The sequence below is a fragment of the Megalops cyprinoides genome, chromosome 1, assembly GCF_013368585.1.
Source record: "Megalops cyprinoides isolate fMegCyp1 chromosome 1, fMegCyp1.pri, whole genome shotgun sequence".
NCBI lineage: Eukaryota > Metazoa > Chordata > Actinopteri > Elopiformes > Megalopidae > Megalops > Megalops cyprinoides.
The window spans coordinates 72847483-72864584 of record NC_050583.1 but is presented as its reverse complement, the minus strand read 5'-3'; the positions used below and the strand labels follow the sequence as shown (position 1 = coordinate 72864584).

Here is a 17102-nt window from a genome sequence, read left to right as displayed (position 1 = left end):
ACATAAAAACACACAAAACTTTTCTCTTGTATACACTGAGGAGTGTGTCCACTATTAGCATAATACATCATCTGGTTTTGTATTTAGTGTCCAATTTTGAATGTTCTCTTGATCCAAAACAGGTTGTAAAGATGTGAAATTTTCTGTGTGTGCCTCTCATCCACAAAAATAATTGAAGTCAGCATAAATGGCATACATGATTTGGTGACTATCTTGAATTTACTAGTGAGTACTTGGAACTTAAAACTGGTAGCCTACATCGTATCTATAATCTATATACCAAGTTCAGTCTAAATGTGAAGGAAGATTTGCTCAGTGAAAAAAATAGACCTGAATGTACAATAAAAATATGGTTCTGGAACTCCAGTCGTAGCATATAACTACATCTTGTGTTCTACTATTCAGAGATATTTTGTCAATCAAAGATTTCAGTGCTCTTTGCAGTCTTCTGTGCAGTGAGAAATGAAATAACTTTTTCAAATAGTTTACATAATTTTTAAATTAGCTAAAGTCGTTGTCGCAAATTCCACCAAAGTTACACCAAAGTTGCATATGAAACGCTCATTTTTATAGCTGGATATTTACTGAATCTCCCCATGTATCCGGGGTGTAAACATTTCTACCCTTAGCAACTGATCTAAACCTATATATATAAAAAAAAAAACTGATAAAAACTCAAAATAAAAACTGCACACTAAATGTTAAGGATTGGTTAGGTACTGATGTGGGGTGTTTGGTCTGGTTTAACATCTGTTGTCAAGACAAGGTCATAACCGGAGTAGTTTCATGGATGTTTAAACCTGAAAATTACTACTAGATGTCAGCGAGAATAAAATCGTCCCTTGTCTCTTGACGAAAAACTCACTCCGGTATCATATCCACCGTAGTGATTGAGCGAGACAGAGAGGTTGTCGTTGTCTTGTAAATGCTGAAGTCGTACAGAATCAATTGTGAGTGTGTTGCTTATTCTGAAAAATTAAAAAATATGCTCTTAGCAGAGATGCATGGGCAGAATTTAAAGATGAAAGACTCTCACTGTACGGGACTGGTAGAGCTAGCTATAGATAACTAGAGGTTTCAGGAATCTACAGGGACTATTTCAGTGAAATATGTTTAATGTTCTAGCAAAGAGTCTCTTTGGTCAATAATAAACTTAAATGGTAACTGCTTGCTTTCAGTTTTCCCCATCGAGAACCAGACATTGTTTTTGTTGTGCTGTGTGAATAAAATATGTATAACGTTATGGTAACGGAGACGAGAGAGCGTTTTTAGCTCATTTATCATGGTGCTTGGAAGCTTTCTTATGTTTACATTCTGTCTCGCTACTATTGATAGCATGGTTTCCTGATTTATTTATACAGACTGTATGTCGTTGCATTCTAGTTGATAGACATTAGCCTATTCTTTGAAATGGCTTTTGAAATAAGATGAGATACCTAGGTGTCTAATTAGTGATCAGGTTGGTTGTTACTTTGCTAGCTGCTAAATTAACTTAGACTACCTAGCCACGTAAAGTTGTGCTGAGTTGTATTAGCTAACTAACAGCTAACACTCAATAATAATACTCTTCTTAGTGTGACAAGTAGCCTGCTAGCTGGCTTGCTGGTTTAATTCGCGGCTGGCTGGTTTCTTAGCTGTGCCAATGTGTAATTAAGGACTATTTGGCTAGCAAGTCATAAATCTACGCTAAATAAATCCAGCGATGGCGATCTATTTACAATAGTTAATGCATTTGAGTTGTTTTCAGAACTGTGCTGGCTGCATGTTGTTTGTGAAGACTTTGCCATTGTGGCCTCAGACACTAGACTGACGTTTATGTTTTGCACAATTACCATGATGCTACATGGATCTGTCCACAACAATAGCAGTAATTGAAAATCCAGTTTGCAATCATCCTTTTAGCCTCCTCCCATCTTGTCTTCTAGATTTTTATTTTAGACAATCCCTCCAAACATAAAATGTTCAATCACACCTCATTAATAATAATTAACACAATCCAGACCTTAAATTAATCCTTAACTAGACAAACGGGCAGAATTTCTCAATTTCTCAATAGTCAAATCTGTTCTTAGAAACTCAGTCATGGCATCAATTGAAGACAGGACGTGGCTATTTATTGAGTCCCTGAAATATTTATTTTTCATTAAGAAAATGACACAAAAATTTCCTACACAAAATTCTTCTCACTTAATGTTCTCCCCCTGAATAATAAAATTAGGGAAGACATAAGGAGATGGGATTTAATACCATTCCTTAATTTCGGCTCTCGTATTGAATCTGTCAAAATGGTTATTCTGCCGAGCCTATTGTATCTCTTTCAATCCCTTCCACTTGATATATCAGATCAACAGTTCCAGGAGTGGGATAAACTCATCTCGCGGTACATTTGTCAGGGGCGTCGACCAAGAATCAAATACCAGAGTTTACAGTTAGCAAAGAATAAGGGGGGGGGGGGGGGGGGGGGGGGTGGGTTGCGCTCCCGTGTTTAAAAGACTATTATATTGCAGCTCAACTGAGACCGTTAGTGTGCTGGTGCAATCCAGAATATAATGCCAGATGGAGGGAGTTAGAAGGGGCTATATCAGCAGAGTTCCCAATACAAGCGGCAACAGGGGATAAGGGGTTGATGAATAAGCTAACTGATCTGGGAAACCCCTGGATTGCTTTACCAATTAAGCTGTGAAATAGGATAATAGATAAAAATAATTTGAAAGAGGCGATAAAAGTTTTGAGATGGTGTGCATATGATCCAGATTTCATGCCCAAAAATTTGGATGCAAGATTTAAGGGTTGGAAAACTCATGGATTAACAGCATATTGTACTCTCTTGTGTAAAGGGTCAGTGAACAGTTTTCAAAACCTAAAGAGACAATTTGGGCTAAATAATGACGACTTCTATAGATTCCTACAGATTCGTCATCATATTGAGAAAATAAGGAAAGAGATCAAACAAGAGCAAGGGGATAATATTTTGTTAAAAGTTTTTATGGATGCATATAGTTCAGGCTCAGGCCAAAAAACCATCTCAAGACTCTAGAGGGGCTTACAAAAAATGAAAGGTAGTCTGCTGCAAGTAAAACAGAAATGTGAGAAATCTAGTCCTAAATGAAGAAGATTGGGAACATTTATGTGAGATACAATGGAAAACTTCAAATTCAACACTATGGAGAGAGTTTTGTTGGAAAAACCTGATCAGATTTTTCATCACTCCAGCTCAAAAAAGACATTATACTAATTCATCTAAATGTTGGAGACAGTGTGGAAGCCTCAAGGCAAATCATTTTCACATATTCTGGTCTTGTTCAATATTGTTCCCTTTCTGGCAGGAGGTCTATAACATTCTGCAAAAAGTATTCCAGACAAACATTCCTTTTGAGTTTGTGACATTATATTTAGGAGTTCTACCATCAGAAACTGTCTCCTTTAATGACAAATACTTATTTCAGATTTTGAGTGCTGCTTCTAGAAAAGCCATAACAAGGAAGTGGCTTAAACTAGAAAAACCTGCAGTGGACGAGTGGTTTGATATAATTTATGACATTTTTAAGATGGAAAGAATTACTTTTGATATAAGATTACAGCGGGATCTATTTTTGAGAAGATGGGAAAGATGGATTAGATATGTCAAACAGGTTCGACCATCATTTGTCTAAGGTCTGGATTTATATCCATTTCCCACCCTTTTTATTTTATTTTATTTTATTTCTTGTTAACCCTTTTGTATCGGTGGTTTGTTTTTAGAGTCGCAGATATACACCCCAGTATTATTGTTCTATGGAGTTAAATTCTCAATTATGTATTTTATAAATGTAACCATGTAAAATCATAATAAAAAGAGAATTGAAAAAAAAATTCCTACACATATTCTGTACTTTTTGGTGTTTGTTGTTCATCGGTATTCCACACTCCTAATACCATGACAAATCACCTACAACTGTGAGTGCCCAACTAGTCTTCTCCATTTTAATCATCCTACTTCACATACACACAGATAAAGAAAAACAGAAAATCTTAGCTGCCCAAGAAAAAAAAATCAGTGGCAGAGGTAGTCTGATTTACCCTGACATTGAGGATGATTTGATTCACTGGGTTTTAAATCATTGACTACACAACAATATCAATATCAATCACTATAGAACCAAAACCCTGTTGATCTGCCACAAATTTAAGGCAAGTCATGAGTTGTTCTAAAAATACATGTAATGAGACTGTGACATTCCATATGAAAATTACAAAGACTACCATAACAGTATCAAAAGTATCAACTTCTGCCACCTTCAGAGACCCTCCTCTGACAATAGAACAACAAGCTGGTAAATGTGCCCTGTGCCAACATTACTGATGCATATGGTGCTAAAAAAGGTCTGCTCAGGAGATCCTTCCAGTCATGTAACTTTACCTCACTGGGCCCTTGGATTCTTTCATGCGACGAGATGATTCACTCTGAGGTTAATGATAAAGATCATTTCCGAATGCAGCTCATGATCTTCCTATTCATTATTGCGAGGAAACAGAATGCATTGAAGCTGCTTTTTCTCCTGGAGATAATAAACACCAAAAGTGAAGCAGTTTTGATACACTTCTTCCTTTCTAAGTAACTCAATTTCAGAAATAATGTATAAGAATGCAGTTGCACAATAATCAGTTGTATAGTTTAAATCCAGCAGAATAAAGTACAGAATTTGTATCCACTGCATCCAAGCATTATATGCATGTGTATTTTAAAGTCAAATTCCTTTCATTAAATCTTCCATTTGTATGCATTCATAGTATTATTCATGTAGTGTGTTATTGAAGCTTATATGTGATGTAAATGGGAAACATTTCTCAAAGCCACTACATATTTAACATTGTAAGTAAAAATGTATTTTCCCACCATAACAAAAGTAGAGTGTAATTAGTTTTCCAAAACACATTCCGTTACAGCAGCACATATCTTTGGGTGTTTTTAACACCTGCCTGATTGTCACCCTAAGGCAGTCCTATTTTAAACATCCAAAAACACAAATATTCATATACCAGCAATTACCTCATATAGTTATGGAGCTATCCATCAAAAAGAGCTTAGAGTACATAAACAGCATTCAGAATACATAAGAGGAAGCATGGAAAACACACAACCTGTTTCACAAAGTAACAATACTAATAGTAAAAGATGAAGACTTAATCAGTCTAGCAAGCAAGTCATTCATATTAGTTTATTAAAAGCTACTTAATTCAACTAAAAGACACTGAATTTAGACATGTCAATGTTTTAAGAGCTGACTAGGTGAAGAGTGACAAAGCCATCTGAAGCCAACTCCATGTTGTTTATTTTACAAATTGTACATTAAAGTGGATAAACTTGTCACCGTTTTTAAGTTAAAAACATACTGTTAAACAAGAGATGTCAAAAAACATGTCAGCATGAAGGGAAAAAATGAATGAGGGCATGACAGTTGCTTAATGAAATAGCTGTTGATATAGTATTAAGATAATTCCCATAAATTATTTTTTATATTATTTTACACAGTCAAGGAACCATGCAGAGTTATTTTGAATGTAACTGTAAAAAGGCGATGAGTTAAAGAATACTAAAATGCACAGAATTCCATTCTCAAACCAAACCATTTCAGTGCCACTCCTACACCCTCACCCTGTAAAAACCCTCACCATTTAAGCCATTTCAAAACTAGATGGAAACCCCAGTACATTGTCTGAGTCCTGGGAGAAAAAAGCTTTAATCATTTCTTCTCTGAAAAGAAGCATGTCAGAACCTCCTTGAGTAAGTTCTTGCCGATTGATGCCATGATACACTGGTTCTGGCACAAGCTTCCCCGGCAACGCAATTGAAAATTTCATGGCAATATTGTGTAGAACACAACACGCATTCACAATCTCAGCTGGTTTGTTGTAAGTATACTTCTGAATGTTTCCCAAATTGTCCAAGCATCGGAATCTTGTCTTCAAGGCACAAAATGTCTTCTGAATTGCACTTCCAATCTTGAAGTGGGCCTCATTGTATCGTATGCTGGTCCTCTCCCTGACATAGGACAGGGGAGTCAGGACATGCTTGTCCAGAGAGTAACTGCTGGCACCTTTAGAAGATGAAAACAAAAATACAAGCAGCTAACAGAAATTAATTAATGGTGAGTACAGGCCTTTATGCAAAATTCGAAAAGAATGTCCACACACACTCCAAATCCATTATGCTCAAATTGTGATGTGTGTTGTAATTGTGTTGACTATTTGAGTACCATTCTCTGATTTTGCATTATTTTGTTTTTGCCCAGCATCTGCATAATTTAAAGTCTGAGTATGCCTGTGTGGACCTAAAGGCCGTAGATAGTTGCATTACACTGCAAACAGGGAAGAGACGATTTTTTCATCAACACAGTCAGGCCAACAGAATGTAAAACGTCACATTTGCATACAGAAGGTCAGTCTATATAACAGGTAAAATGAGAATAAAACCACTTACCAATGAGCCAACTGTGGCCATGCCTACCACTTTTAAACTGCTGGCATATTTTTGAGCTCTCCCAAACATTTTGCTCCGAGGTGCTTCCCGGCCACTGATTCTCGACACTTAATAAATTGCCTTGGGAGTCGCAGATCATCTGGAACATTGTGGAGTAGTGACCCATGAAGTTTAAATAACGGATCTCCTCACCTGGAGGTGGCTTGATGCGCACGTGCATACATCCCAACACACCCACAACATTTGGCATCCCGCAAAACCTCTGAATCTCTTGTGCCAAGAGGACCCGATCATTGTAACCATTTGGAAATGTGATAAAATCCTCAGCTTTGTCAGACAAAAGTGCGGATACAATATGAACTGCTCGACTGATAGCTACCTCGCTCAGTCCAATCATATCTGCTATTTCCTTTGTCAAAGAACCGTTTGCGTAGAGGCACAACGCAGCCAGCACCATGGCATCGACAGAGTGCACACTGGGCGGGTGATTGAGATGGGCTCTAGTGTAATCAATAATGAAATTAATGGCAGGTCTAGTAAAATGGAAATGCTTGAAGATAAAGTCGTCATCGAAATCATCGAAAGAAAGTCTTGGAATATTCACCCTCTCCTCCTTTTCGACCTCTTCCTGAGCAGCGAACCAAACTGCAGCTGCGTATGACATTTTGACTCCCGATTCCCGAACAAAGCTATCAGTACCTCTCTAGCTAACGTTAGATTGTAAAATATTGTTTACTGCGTTAAAAGTTATTTTCCAGCATTCTTCAACCTAAGGTTCTATCGCCGTAAGTTCTTAGTGCAAAAATGTAAAGACAGCTAGTTGTAAAATCCTACATTATTATTATGTTGCATCATTTAAATACGATTCTTTCAGCCTAACAGTAACGACTTATTTCTCTTTCTACCTCTTCTAAATCTATCCTACCCCTAGTGACACCGGAAGTATTAGCCATCTCAAACGCGAAAGATAAAAAATGTTCCGCGCAGATTTGTGGGAAATTGATATTTTAGGTGGCGGTGTTGATGAGCATGTGAAGAAACAAGTTAACGAGCGTGGGATCAATGAAAGGCAGGAACATATAGGTAGCTTGCAAGATTACATTTATCTCGTTTGAAACTTACAGTCGAGTTGCGGCTCTGGATTTGAGGGGGTTCATAATGACATTTCTAGTAGTCATGCACAGTGTGAAGATCTAGCCAGCTAGCAAGCCAGTCGTCATATGCAAGCGGGAGTTTTTGTCAATGTGTTGGCACTAGCGTTACATACACTAGCTAGCCAATTGGCCCGTTAGCTAACTACATTATTGCATGCGTTAAAATGTGAAATCAATATTGCACCGCTCTTTGCTGTTAACGTGCTAGCTGTTTGGTTAGCCATGATATCGCTATTAGTTACCGTTAGCTAACATTAGCTAGCTTTGAGTGGTTGCTGCTCACGTCAGTCACTAGTGCATTTTCTAATTGAATTGTCACCATTAACTTGATCGATAGCCAACCATCCTGGTTGCGAGTTAGCCGAGAAATGGGCTGTTTGCTTGTTTTAAAAGTATTTGGTTATATGCTCATTGTTTAGTTTGTAACCTAGCTGACGTTGGAAATGGAATGGATCTTGCACTTTTGGTCATTCCTCTTGGCTAGCTAGATTGTAAGATGATATTCAGCTTGACCAGTTATGATGAAAAGCGACTCTGTATAATTTCGACACAACTGTTTTTTTCCCCAGCTATAACTCAAGGCTATAAAAGAAGTCCAAGCACCGCAGCTCTCATCCATGTCTTGATAGGCTGCTGTGGTTTAGCGAGACAAATGCAGAAATTCTCTGCGTGACCCTTCTCACAGTGACATCGCAGGCTCGTAGAGTTGGGAATGGAGCAGAACAACAGCTTGCCGCCGTTTGGGCAAGGGCTAGCCTCGCCGCAGGTGAGTAGTATGACGACAGACATCACGTTTTGTTGAAGTCCTTCCCCATCAGCCGAAGATCCAGTGGACAAAGTTAGTTGTACCAAGTAGTCCAACGCAACACAAGGCGAAAATGTGTTTGATGCATATGTGTTTTGCTGGTCATATCTTTTTCTTTGCTTTTGAATAGTAATCATTGGTAGATCAGACAAGCTGGAAGTGGACAGGTTTATTTAATTTTCTAAAAAATTATGTTCTGTGCTGTCACCAGTACAATACAGATCATACACGTGGTTTAAATGAACCAGAACTCTTATGGAGTATAAGAACAAATGTTTTTCTTCAGATTAGATGCATAGTCATTGAGCATTGAATGTTTATCATCCAGTTGGTGCATTGATTGCCCTTACAGTCCTTTTTTAATTTCCCTGTGTTAGAGGTATCTCAGTGGCTCATTATTTGGCCATATTTTGTATGTTTGTGTAGCATTTGAAAGTTTGAAAGTCTTCCCTAGTCAAATACTACCAGCATTTGAAAGTGTTGAATGTCTTGTCTTAGGGGGCAATGACACCAGGCATCCCCATCTTTAGCCCCATGATGCCCTATGGGACAGGGCTCACGCCTCAGCCTGTGCAGAACACCAACAGCCTATCCCTGCTGGAGGAACAGCAGAGGCAGCAGCAGCAGCAGCAGGTCACCACCCAGCAGGGAGGGGTGCCAGGGGCCTCTGGACAGACCCCTCAACTCTACCACTCTCAGGCCGTCACCACAACCACTGTACTCCCAGGCAACACCCCTCTCTACACCACCCCTCTCACCCCCATGACGCCCATCACTCCTGCCACACCTGCCTCAGAGAGTTCAGGCATTGTGCCGCAGCTGCAGTGAGTCTCTCTCTTTGTTCACTGTGACGTTTTAAACCATAAATCCCAATGGCTTGTGTTCCTGTTTAGTCAAACTTGCCTCATGGAGAATTTGGAAAGTCCACTAAAGAATGACATGTTGCTTCTGATGAGGCATACCTGACATTCTATTTACTTTGTCAATTTAACAGAAATATTGTGTCCACTGTGAACTTGGGCTGTAAACTGGACCTGAAGACAATAGCACTGCGAGCCAGAAATGCAGAATATAATCCCAAAGTAAGTTCACCAATTGTTAGAGTTTTTTTGAAGGCAGGAGGGGGCAGGTGTTGCCTCCAAGAACAAGGGGTGTTATATTTCAGAGTAACCTTACAGTTTGCAATTGATTCATACCGGGAAAACCATAGGCAGGGCAAAACAACAGTGCAGTTTTCTCTTGACAATTGCTACACAGATATCAGAAAACAATATATCCACCATTGCATCTTTCTGTTTTAATTATAACTTAAAACTTTCAGCGGTTGTGCTATTTGAAATATAATTCATGTCATTTTTTACCTGGAAAATGCAGCTCTTTGTACATCTAAATCCTTGAAATTAATCTCAAATATATATTTTGGCAAGATTAATAATACCATTGAATAAATATTTAAGGGAATTACACAATTTGCAGAAAATATGTTCAAATCCATTCCACAGCTGCAGAAGTGAAAAAGCATTATAATGTTGCTAATTGTACCATATCACAAAGATGAAAGACAAAAAGTGTGAAAAAAAGTGTTTGTGGCAGAAAGAGAGGTTAGCTGAGGGGACAAAGTTGTTTTTGGAGGAAGCTTCTGCCTAATGTTGTGCATGGAAGCTAATGTGATGCTGGTTTCATCTTGGGATACATAATTCTGGAAACATGGAAACAAAAAGCATTTGAATTATGATAATGCAGTTAGCCATTATCCCTATAATATTTTCATATGGTATGAATGCATATGTTAACAGCTAGCCAGCAGATTTTGCATAAACGCAAAAAGAATGCACAAATTCCTTTTCACATTTACCTTTTGTGAGAGCCAAACAGTTGATTGTGGTGTTTGTGTCCTTGCCGTTTTAAACTAGCTACCAGTTTAACATTTTAACACCACAATAATTGACTGAGGAAAAAGTCTATTGAAGTACAAACTTGCAGAGTACAGAATTCCATGTACCTAGTTCACATCATTGCTGCTTTGTGTCTGAGATGGATGTTAACTTTTCTCATTTGCTAACAAACAAATGCAGATTCTATGAACATATAATGAGAAGCATGTACCTGAAAAGAAATGTAATACTAGTTCACATACACTTGATAAATGAGGCCCTAGAGGACTTGACTACTTATCCAAATCACGGCTTCAGTTGAAACATTTGGCAGAAATCTTGAGGTGCTCTGGGACTGGGGCTGCTTGTACCTAGTACTTTGTGTTTGGACAGAACACTTACGTGAACAGTTACATGAAATACAATACAGAACTTTTGGTAGGCAATTGACAGATTAGTTTTCTAACTGAAATAAATTAAGATAATATTCATTTTTTTCCAGTAAACTTTTTTGTTTGCTTATTGTGTTGTCATTGTTTTTAGATTTCAATTACTCAGCTTTTTACTTTGTAGCGTTTTGCTGCTGTTATTATGAGAATACGAGAGCCAAGAACAACAGCCCTCATCTTCAGCTCGGGGAAAATGGTGTGCACTGGAGCAAAGAGGTCAGTTCAGAGAGGCCTGGGCATGGCTCTGCATAAGTGGATAAAATATAAATAAGGACTTGGTGTTGATTTGTGTTGTTCTTCCCCACCACAGCGAAGAGCAATCTCGCTTGGCAGCCAGGAAATATGCTAGAGTGGTCCAGAAGCTGGGATTCCCAGCAAAATTCCTGGATTTTAAGATTCAGAATATGGTAGGGAGCTGCGATGTCAAGTTCCCAATTCGGCTAGAGGGCCTAGTGCTAACACATCAACAGTTCAGCAGGTGCGTCAGACTGCTTGGTTCTCAAATGTTTACATTGACTCCAGTATTTGAATAGATGGTGAGGTAATGGGATGTGCCCTACCTTTGATCATGACCAACGACTTCTTTCACTCCAACGTACACCTGACTTAACAATACCATTCTAATTAGTTCTTCTCTAACTGTTGACAATCAGTTGTCTCGATTGATGTTGTCTCCATGAAGTTAGGTTCATACATAACAAAGCAGGTCTGTTTCTGTTTCAGTTATGAACCGGAATTGTTCCCAGGCTTAATCTACAGAATGATCAAACCGAGAATTGTACTGTTGATATTTGTGTCAGGAAAAGTTGTCCTGACAGGTAAGCCTTTCAGTATTCTTGATTTGTTGTGTTAAACTGGATCATGTTCATGCTGCAAATGCAATTTGGTGATATGTGTATATAATTCATGTTTTAGTTCATTAACTGTTATTTTGAAGAAAGTTCTATATGTCAGAAATAACCCCCAGTTCTGGTTTTGAGACTCCCCAACATGCATAAATATGTTCCTTTGCTGAATTCTCAGTATGCATAACAGCAGACTTGCCAACCTAACTTCATTATATAACCAAAACTGTTTCATGAGAATTTATGTGAAAAATATTGACCAGTGTTTTGCATGTGATAGCTGAAATCATACTTTTCTATGTTTGTTTTTAGGAGCAAAAGTCAGAGCAGAAATATATGAAGCATTTGAAAACATCTATCCCATCTTAAAAGGATTCAGGAAAACAACGTAATTGGACTGATGATGGACTTTTTATCATTTTGGTCAGATTGAAGTATTGGCCTTTTCTGCCAATTTATTGGGGGGTTGAGAATGTGTCTGTGTATTGCAAATTATGCAGAAGCCAAGAGCCCATTCTGTGGCATTGAATTGCCAGTGGAGACTGCCATTTCATTTCCTGAAATTTTTTTTGGTCATGCCTGGTCCACCTGGAAATACATGAAAGCTATTTTCACTTGATTTTAAAGAATGAAAATTTTGTAGTATGTTTTAAGTTCAGAATGTTCATTTTAACTGCAAGTTTTACCCAGATTTATTTAGATGTGGTTCTTCTATCCATTCATTCCATTTTTAATAGAATTTAGATGTGAAATTTTTTGTGTGTACATCATAAATGAAATAATTTGTACAAGGAATCGTTAATGAATTAGCCTGTTTCAAGTACACAACTTTTACTGTATTTAAAGATTTTATTTCATTTCAGTTTGTAGTATGGTCACATTATCACAGCATTAAAGTAATCTGCTGGATTATACCATTTAAAACAAGGATAAAATGAGCGCAAGCTCAAAAGCATTCAGTGAGTAAATACAGAGTCAGAATTTATCATATTACAATCACAGAATCAAACTGTTCTAAAAAAGTAAAAAAAAAAAAAAAGGTTTAATGAATAATGTTTGCATATAGCTTGTTACTATACCTCTTAAATGCCTTTTATTTTATTCTTGGGTGTATGTAGGAATTCAAGGTTGCTCTGTAACATTTAAGAACTCTCAATCAAACTTCTAAATGTCTTTGTTTAGCCTCAAGTATTTAGTTCTATTCAAGACTCTGTACCCTGTTGGAATTATAATTTTCAGAAGATACTAGCCTGTATGTACATTTGGCACTCCCTCCCTAAAATGAACTTTAATCATTTGTGATGTCTCTGCTGGCTTTAGGAGGAGCTCTGTGTGTCTGTGACTGTTAAATTGAGCACAGTTAAATCTTTATTTGTTAGTACTTCGTTTTATTGGAGGTCTCTGCTGTTAGCAAGGGAGCCATTGATGACCTTATATATTTAGTGTATGGTGCATATGCTAGAACCTGGTGTCTTCCACAGGTTTTTTTTTCATTTGACTTCATTTAATAACACTCTGTTATAAAAACCCTGTTGTTATAGTCCATTGCCTGACATCCTGTGATATGTGCTCACTCATACTGGCACAGTATTGCCGGTAGTAAGAAGTATGACTTCATAAAGGAAACTGATTTATATGTCTTTAGTAGGCTATCTTTTGTGCATTTTATGGGAAGGCTAAAGGCCTGCATTGTGACACTGTGGCAGATGATGTTTCTCCTCCAGCTTTACAACAGCTGTCAGGTGTTGTTTTTACAATTAGTTTAGAAACTCAAAACTAAGAAATTGGTTGAAAGGTTTGACAATGCTGGTACTGAGGTGTAGTGGGTAGCATCTCAAGGGTTTCAGTTTAGCTCTGGCTGTAGCATTTGCATTTTCCGATGTCCACATGGGTTGTTACAGGGTTTTCCAGACAAAGGTCTGGAAAAATGTTGTCTAGGCAAACTGACATCTCAGAATGTTCATCTGTGTGACCTGTGAGGAACTGGTGTCCCTGACAAGGGTGTTGTCCCACCTTGCACCCTGTGCCTGTGGGGTTTGGTCACTTCTGTGTGGACATGGCACATGTCAAGCAAAAATAATACCATGAAATTACTGCAGCCGAAGTGTTTTTTTTTTTGTTATAAGAGCTGACAAGAGAATAATGATCAATACAGCAATAAGAAAGGAAAAGGGAAACAAAAATATTCCATGGTCCTTTTAGAAAAAAAAGTCATTTTTTGACCATGGATAGACTGATGTTACCATTTTTATGACACGCATGTCCTGAATGTAAATGTGGTTCTGCCTAGCACCACTTTTCCATTCAATAAAGTATCATGAAGTGACAAGAGACTGGCGAAGAACTGAAAACAGTTTTATTTTATGGTTCATGAGGGAATTTTAGTAGTCTGTTGTAATGTTTTCATCCACCTCAATGTATAACAAAATTACAGGGAACAGAAATAGGTGATACTGGGACTCCAGTAGCATCGAATCACAGTGTTTGTTTTACCTCTCATGTTTTACCTCAGATACTTAATGCCACACCCTCTTTTCTTAAAAGAGCCATATACATGGTGCTTGTGTAGTGGGTTCACATAAATTGTTCCTTAAGTCTTTCAGTGTTTATGTTCATCGCCTTTCATAAAAAGTTGCAATTCTTCCTGTTCCCCGCTCCTTCCACTAGGAAAATGTCCGTGCCTCCTTATAACAGATGGCACAGTTGATTAAAACAATCGCCTGCTACCACACAGCGTATCATTATTTACGTCATTTTTTTCGTGAAAACTTTTGTCCATACATTTATGAATAAAAAAACTTTGCTTCGAGAGAGTGCACATATTTTCTGTGAAAATATAGAGGACTAAAATGATCTATTAGATAATGTATAAAATATATTTCAATTAATATATTATTTAAAACTCCAATGTTTGATTTCGAATGGTCTATACTTATTCAGTGGGCAACACTGTGTTGTGACTTTGTTCAATCTCTAGATGGCCAATAGTTAACTGGAAGTCTTTTTTCTGAGTTTACACATGATGTCATGCCGTTCTTGTGTAGCTCAGTGAGGCTGGAATCGGGTAATACACAGAGCCAAGACAGTACCGTAGTGTGAGTCACGGACCAGTCTTGGTCTTGGTCTACATAGCCTATAGATGGCAAGAATACCGATAATTTTGACTTCTTCCCAAGGTGTCTTCTGTCAAGCTGGACTGCCTAACAGCTCACAAGGCCCATTCTGCCAGTACTCATGTAATATTAGTTGATACAATGAGTAGTGGGAGGGTGTGAGATGTAAGTAGTATTTAACTTCTACTCCTCAGCCATCCTTTCTCACAGTACTCCTGATTGATGGTAGACTATACATCACATTCTTTCACATTAGCCCCTTTCAGACATTCACTGAAAGCCAGAATTTATCTAGCTATTACCTGGAGGAGCTGTATGTGAGGATGCAAATGTCCGAATCAGTCGGACTGGACATGAGACGGACTTCACTCTGCCAGCTCCCTAGTATAAAGTCCGTCTTATGTCAGATTGAGTCCATGTGTGAATAGAGCAGGTCATTTTCCGGAGAATTCACACTGAGCGAATGGGCGTGTTGATGATATTTCTATCATGTGACTGGCGTGAAACCAGAAGAATACAAACATCTGCTTCGTACTCTTTTCTGCTTGCCTGTATATTGCTTTCCACTCTTTCATTGATATTACAGATACGTCCAAATACATGTTATTTTGAGTCCAACGATCATGAAAGAGATAGTTAGCTATAGCTATACTGCCAAAACTTGTCTCTTACGATGAATAATAAGGTTGGTTAGTAGTTTATTATCTGGTTCGTAGCTACCTAAGCTGTAGCTAAGTAATAGTGATAGGTATAGTGCGATAGGTGAACTGGTGACCTAACATTATATAGCGGACAACAAAAACACCTTCCTGTTATGATAAATGTATAATTAATAATTTACATTTACATTTATTTATTTGGCAGGTGCTTTTATCCAAAGCGATGTACAAAAGTGCATACAGTAGGTATAGCGACAGTACAAGGACAGGATGTGCACAGTTCCACAATGAGAGAGTTCTCAGCTGAGAGCAAAGTCTGTTTGACGACACAGTACTAGCTAATTTATACAGCTACAGGGTATAGGGCAACTAACAAGATCCAACTTCAAAACAGCGCAATGAGTGCCAGAGTAAAGGTGGTAACAAGAAAACAAAAACACAAAAAGCACCCAGCAATTTATAACAGTGGTGATCCAGATGGGGAGCTGAAAGGTGACAGCAGACAGGATTTGGGAAGTGCGTGGTTGGGGGGTGGCGGTGGCGGTGGCGGCAATTGTGTGATAGGTCAGTCCAAGTAGAGTCTGAAGAGATGTGTTTTCAGACCATGTCTGAAGGATTAGAGTGATGGAGCTGTCCGTAGTGGGGCAGGGAGTTCGTTCCACCACTGTGGGGAGCGATGTAGGAGAAACGTCATTGCCTTGCAGAGCGAGAACCTCCCGCTTTGCCTGTGCAAGTAGCAAGACGTCCAGTTGCTGCTGAGCACAGAGGCCGGGCAGTTGTGTAGGGCTGGATAAGGTCTTGGAGGTAGGTAGGGGCTGTCCTGTTGACTGAAGAGAAGGTGAAGGTCAGCGTCTTGAATCTGATCCTGGCTGTGACAGGACGCCAGTGGAGGGATTTAAGCAGGGGAGTAACATGGGAGAATTTTGGAGGTTGAAGATTAGTTGGGCAGCTGCGTTCTGAATGAGCTGCAGAGGCTGGGTGGTGCAGGCTGGGAGGCCTGCGAGGAGAGCGTTGCAGTAGTCTAGACGAGGGAGCACTGTGGCCTGGACAAGGAGCTGCATGGTGTGTGTTGTCAGGAAAGGACGAATCCTCCTGATCTTGTGGAGAACGAGTCGGCAGCCCCGTGACGTGTGAGCAATGTACTCCTTGAAGTCCAGGTTGCGGTCGAGGATGACGCCCAAGCTCTGATTGAGAGGATGGTATTGTGGTGCCATTGACGGTAATGGAGAGGTCTTGCAGGGGGGAAGGGCCGGCTGGGATGAAGAGCAGTTCTGTTTTCTTGAGCGGGGTGGTGCAGAGGTGGAACCTTTCCAGTAGATCTGGGAGGATCTACCAGTCAGGTAGGACTTGAACCAAGAGACGGCAGTCCCAGAAATGCCCATCTCTGACAGCTTTGAGATTAGTGTTTGGTGGTTGACTGTGTCAAAAGCAGCAGAGGGATCAAGGAGGATGAGGACAGATGACAGGTTGGAGGCTCTAGCGGTGTGGAGAACCTCTGTAACTGCCAGGAGTGCAGTGTCTGTTGAGTGGCCAGGTCTGCAACCTGACTGGTGGGGGTCCAGGAGGCTGTTCCTGAGAAGAGAAGGGGACAGTTGGTTAAGTACTGCATGTTCCAGGGTTTTGGATAGAAATGAGAGGAGAGATACCGGTCGGTAGTTCATAACATCTGATAGGTCAGTGGATGGTTTCTTCAGGAGTGGAGTAACCAGAGCTTTCTTGAGGTCTGTGGGGACAATACCAGAG

The 17102-nt window shown here is 39.1% G+C and overlaps 2 protein-coding genes across 3 annotated transcripts; one reads left to right on the top strand and one right to left on the bottom strand.

The window, feature by feature from the left end:
* Positions 1-5435: 5435 nt before the first annotated feature.
* si:dkey-197c15.6 (putative nuclease HARBI1) lies at positions 5436-7371 on the bottom strand. Its single transcript, XM_036546881.1, has 2 exons — positions 6461-7371; positions 5436-6077 (listed from the first exon to the last, which is right to left on the bottom strand). The coding sequence occupies exons 1-2, from the start codon at positions 7122-7124 to the stop codon at positions 5656-5658; spliced, it is 1086 nt and encodes a 361-aa protein (XP_036402774.1). The 5' UTR covers positions 7125-7371; the 3' UTR covers positions 5436-5655.
* Positions 7372-7459: 88 nt separating this feature from the next.
* LOC118780468 (TATA-box-binding protein) lies at positions 7460-12271 on the top strand. 2 transcript variants are annotated; one of them, XM_036532976.1, is made up of 8 exons: positions 7460-7543; positions 8300-8380; positions 8918-9243; positions 9414-9501; positions 10867-10958; positions 11053-11220; positions 11466-11560; positions 11900-12271. In XM_036532976.1, exons 2-8 carry the CDS (start codon positions 8327-8329, stop codon positions 11977-11979), a joined length of 903 nt encoding a protein of 300 aa, XP_036388869.1. In that variant the 5' UTR covers positions 7460-7543; positions 8300-8326; the 3' UTR covers positions 11980-12271. The 2 variants fall into 2 exon arrangements, with proteins under 2 accessions (XP_036388869.1, XP_036388858.1); XM_036532965.1 differs by having other exon boundaries at positions 8184-8380.
* The last annotated feature ends 4831 nt before the right edge of the window (positions 12272-17102 follow it).

Coding starts and splice junctions, on each gene's coding strand:
- si:dkey-197c15.6 (XM_036546881.1), bottom strand. CDS start 7,124: ATGTCATACGCAGCTGCAGTTTGGTTCGCTGCTCAGGAAGAGGTCGAA. Junction 6,078..6,460: donor TGGCCACAGTTGGCTCATTG/GTAAGTGGTTTT, acceptor CATCTTCTAAAG/GTGCCAGCAGTTACTCTCTG.
- LOC118780468 (XM_036532976.1), top strand. CDS start 8,327: ATGGAGCAGAACAACAGCTTGCCGCCGTTTGGGCAAGGGCTAGCCTCG. Junction 8,381..8,917: donor AAGGGCTAGCCTCGCCGCAG/GTGAGTAGTATG, acceptor GTCTTGTCTTAG/GGGGCAATGACACCAGGCAT. Junction 9,502..10,866: donor ATGCAGAATATAATCCCAAA/GTAAGTTCACCA, acceptor TTTACTTTGTAG/CGTTTTGCTGCTGTTATTAT.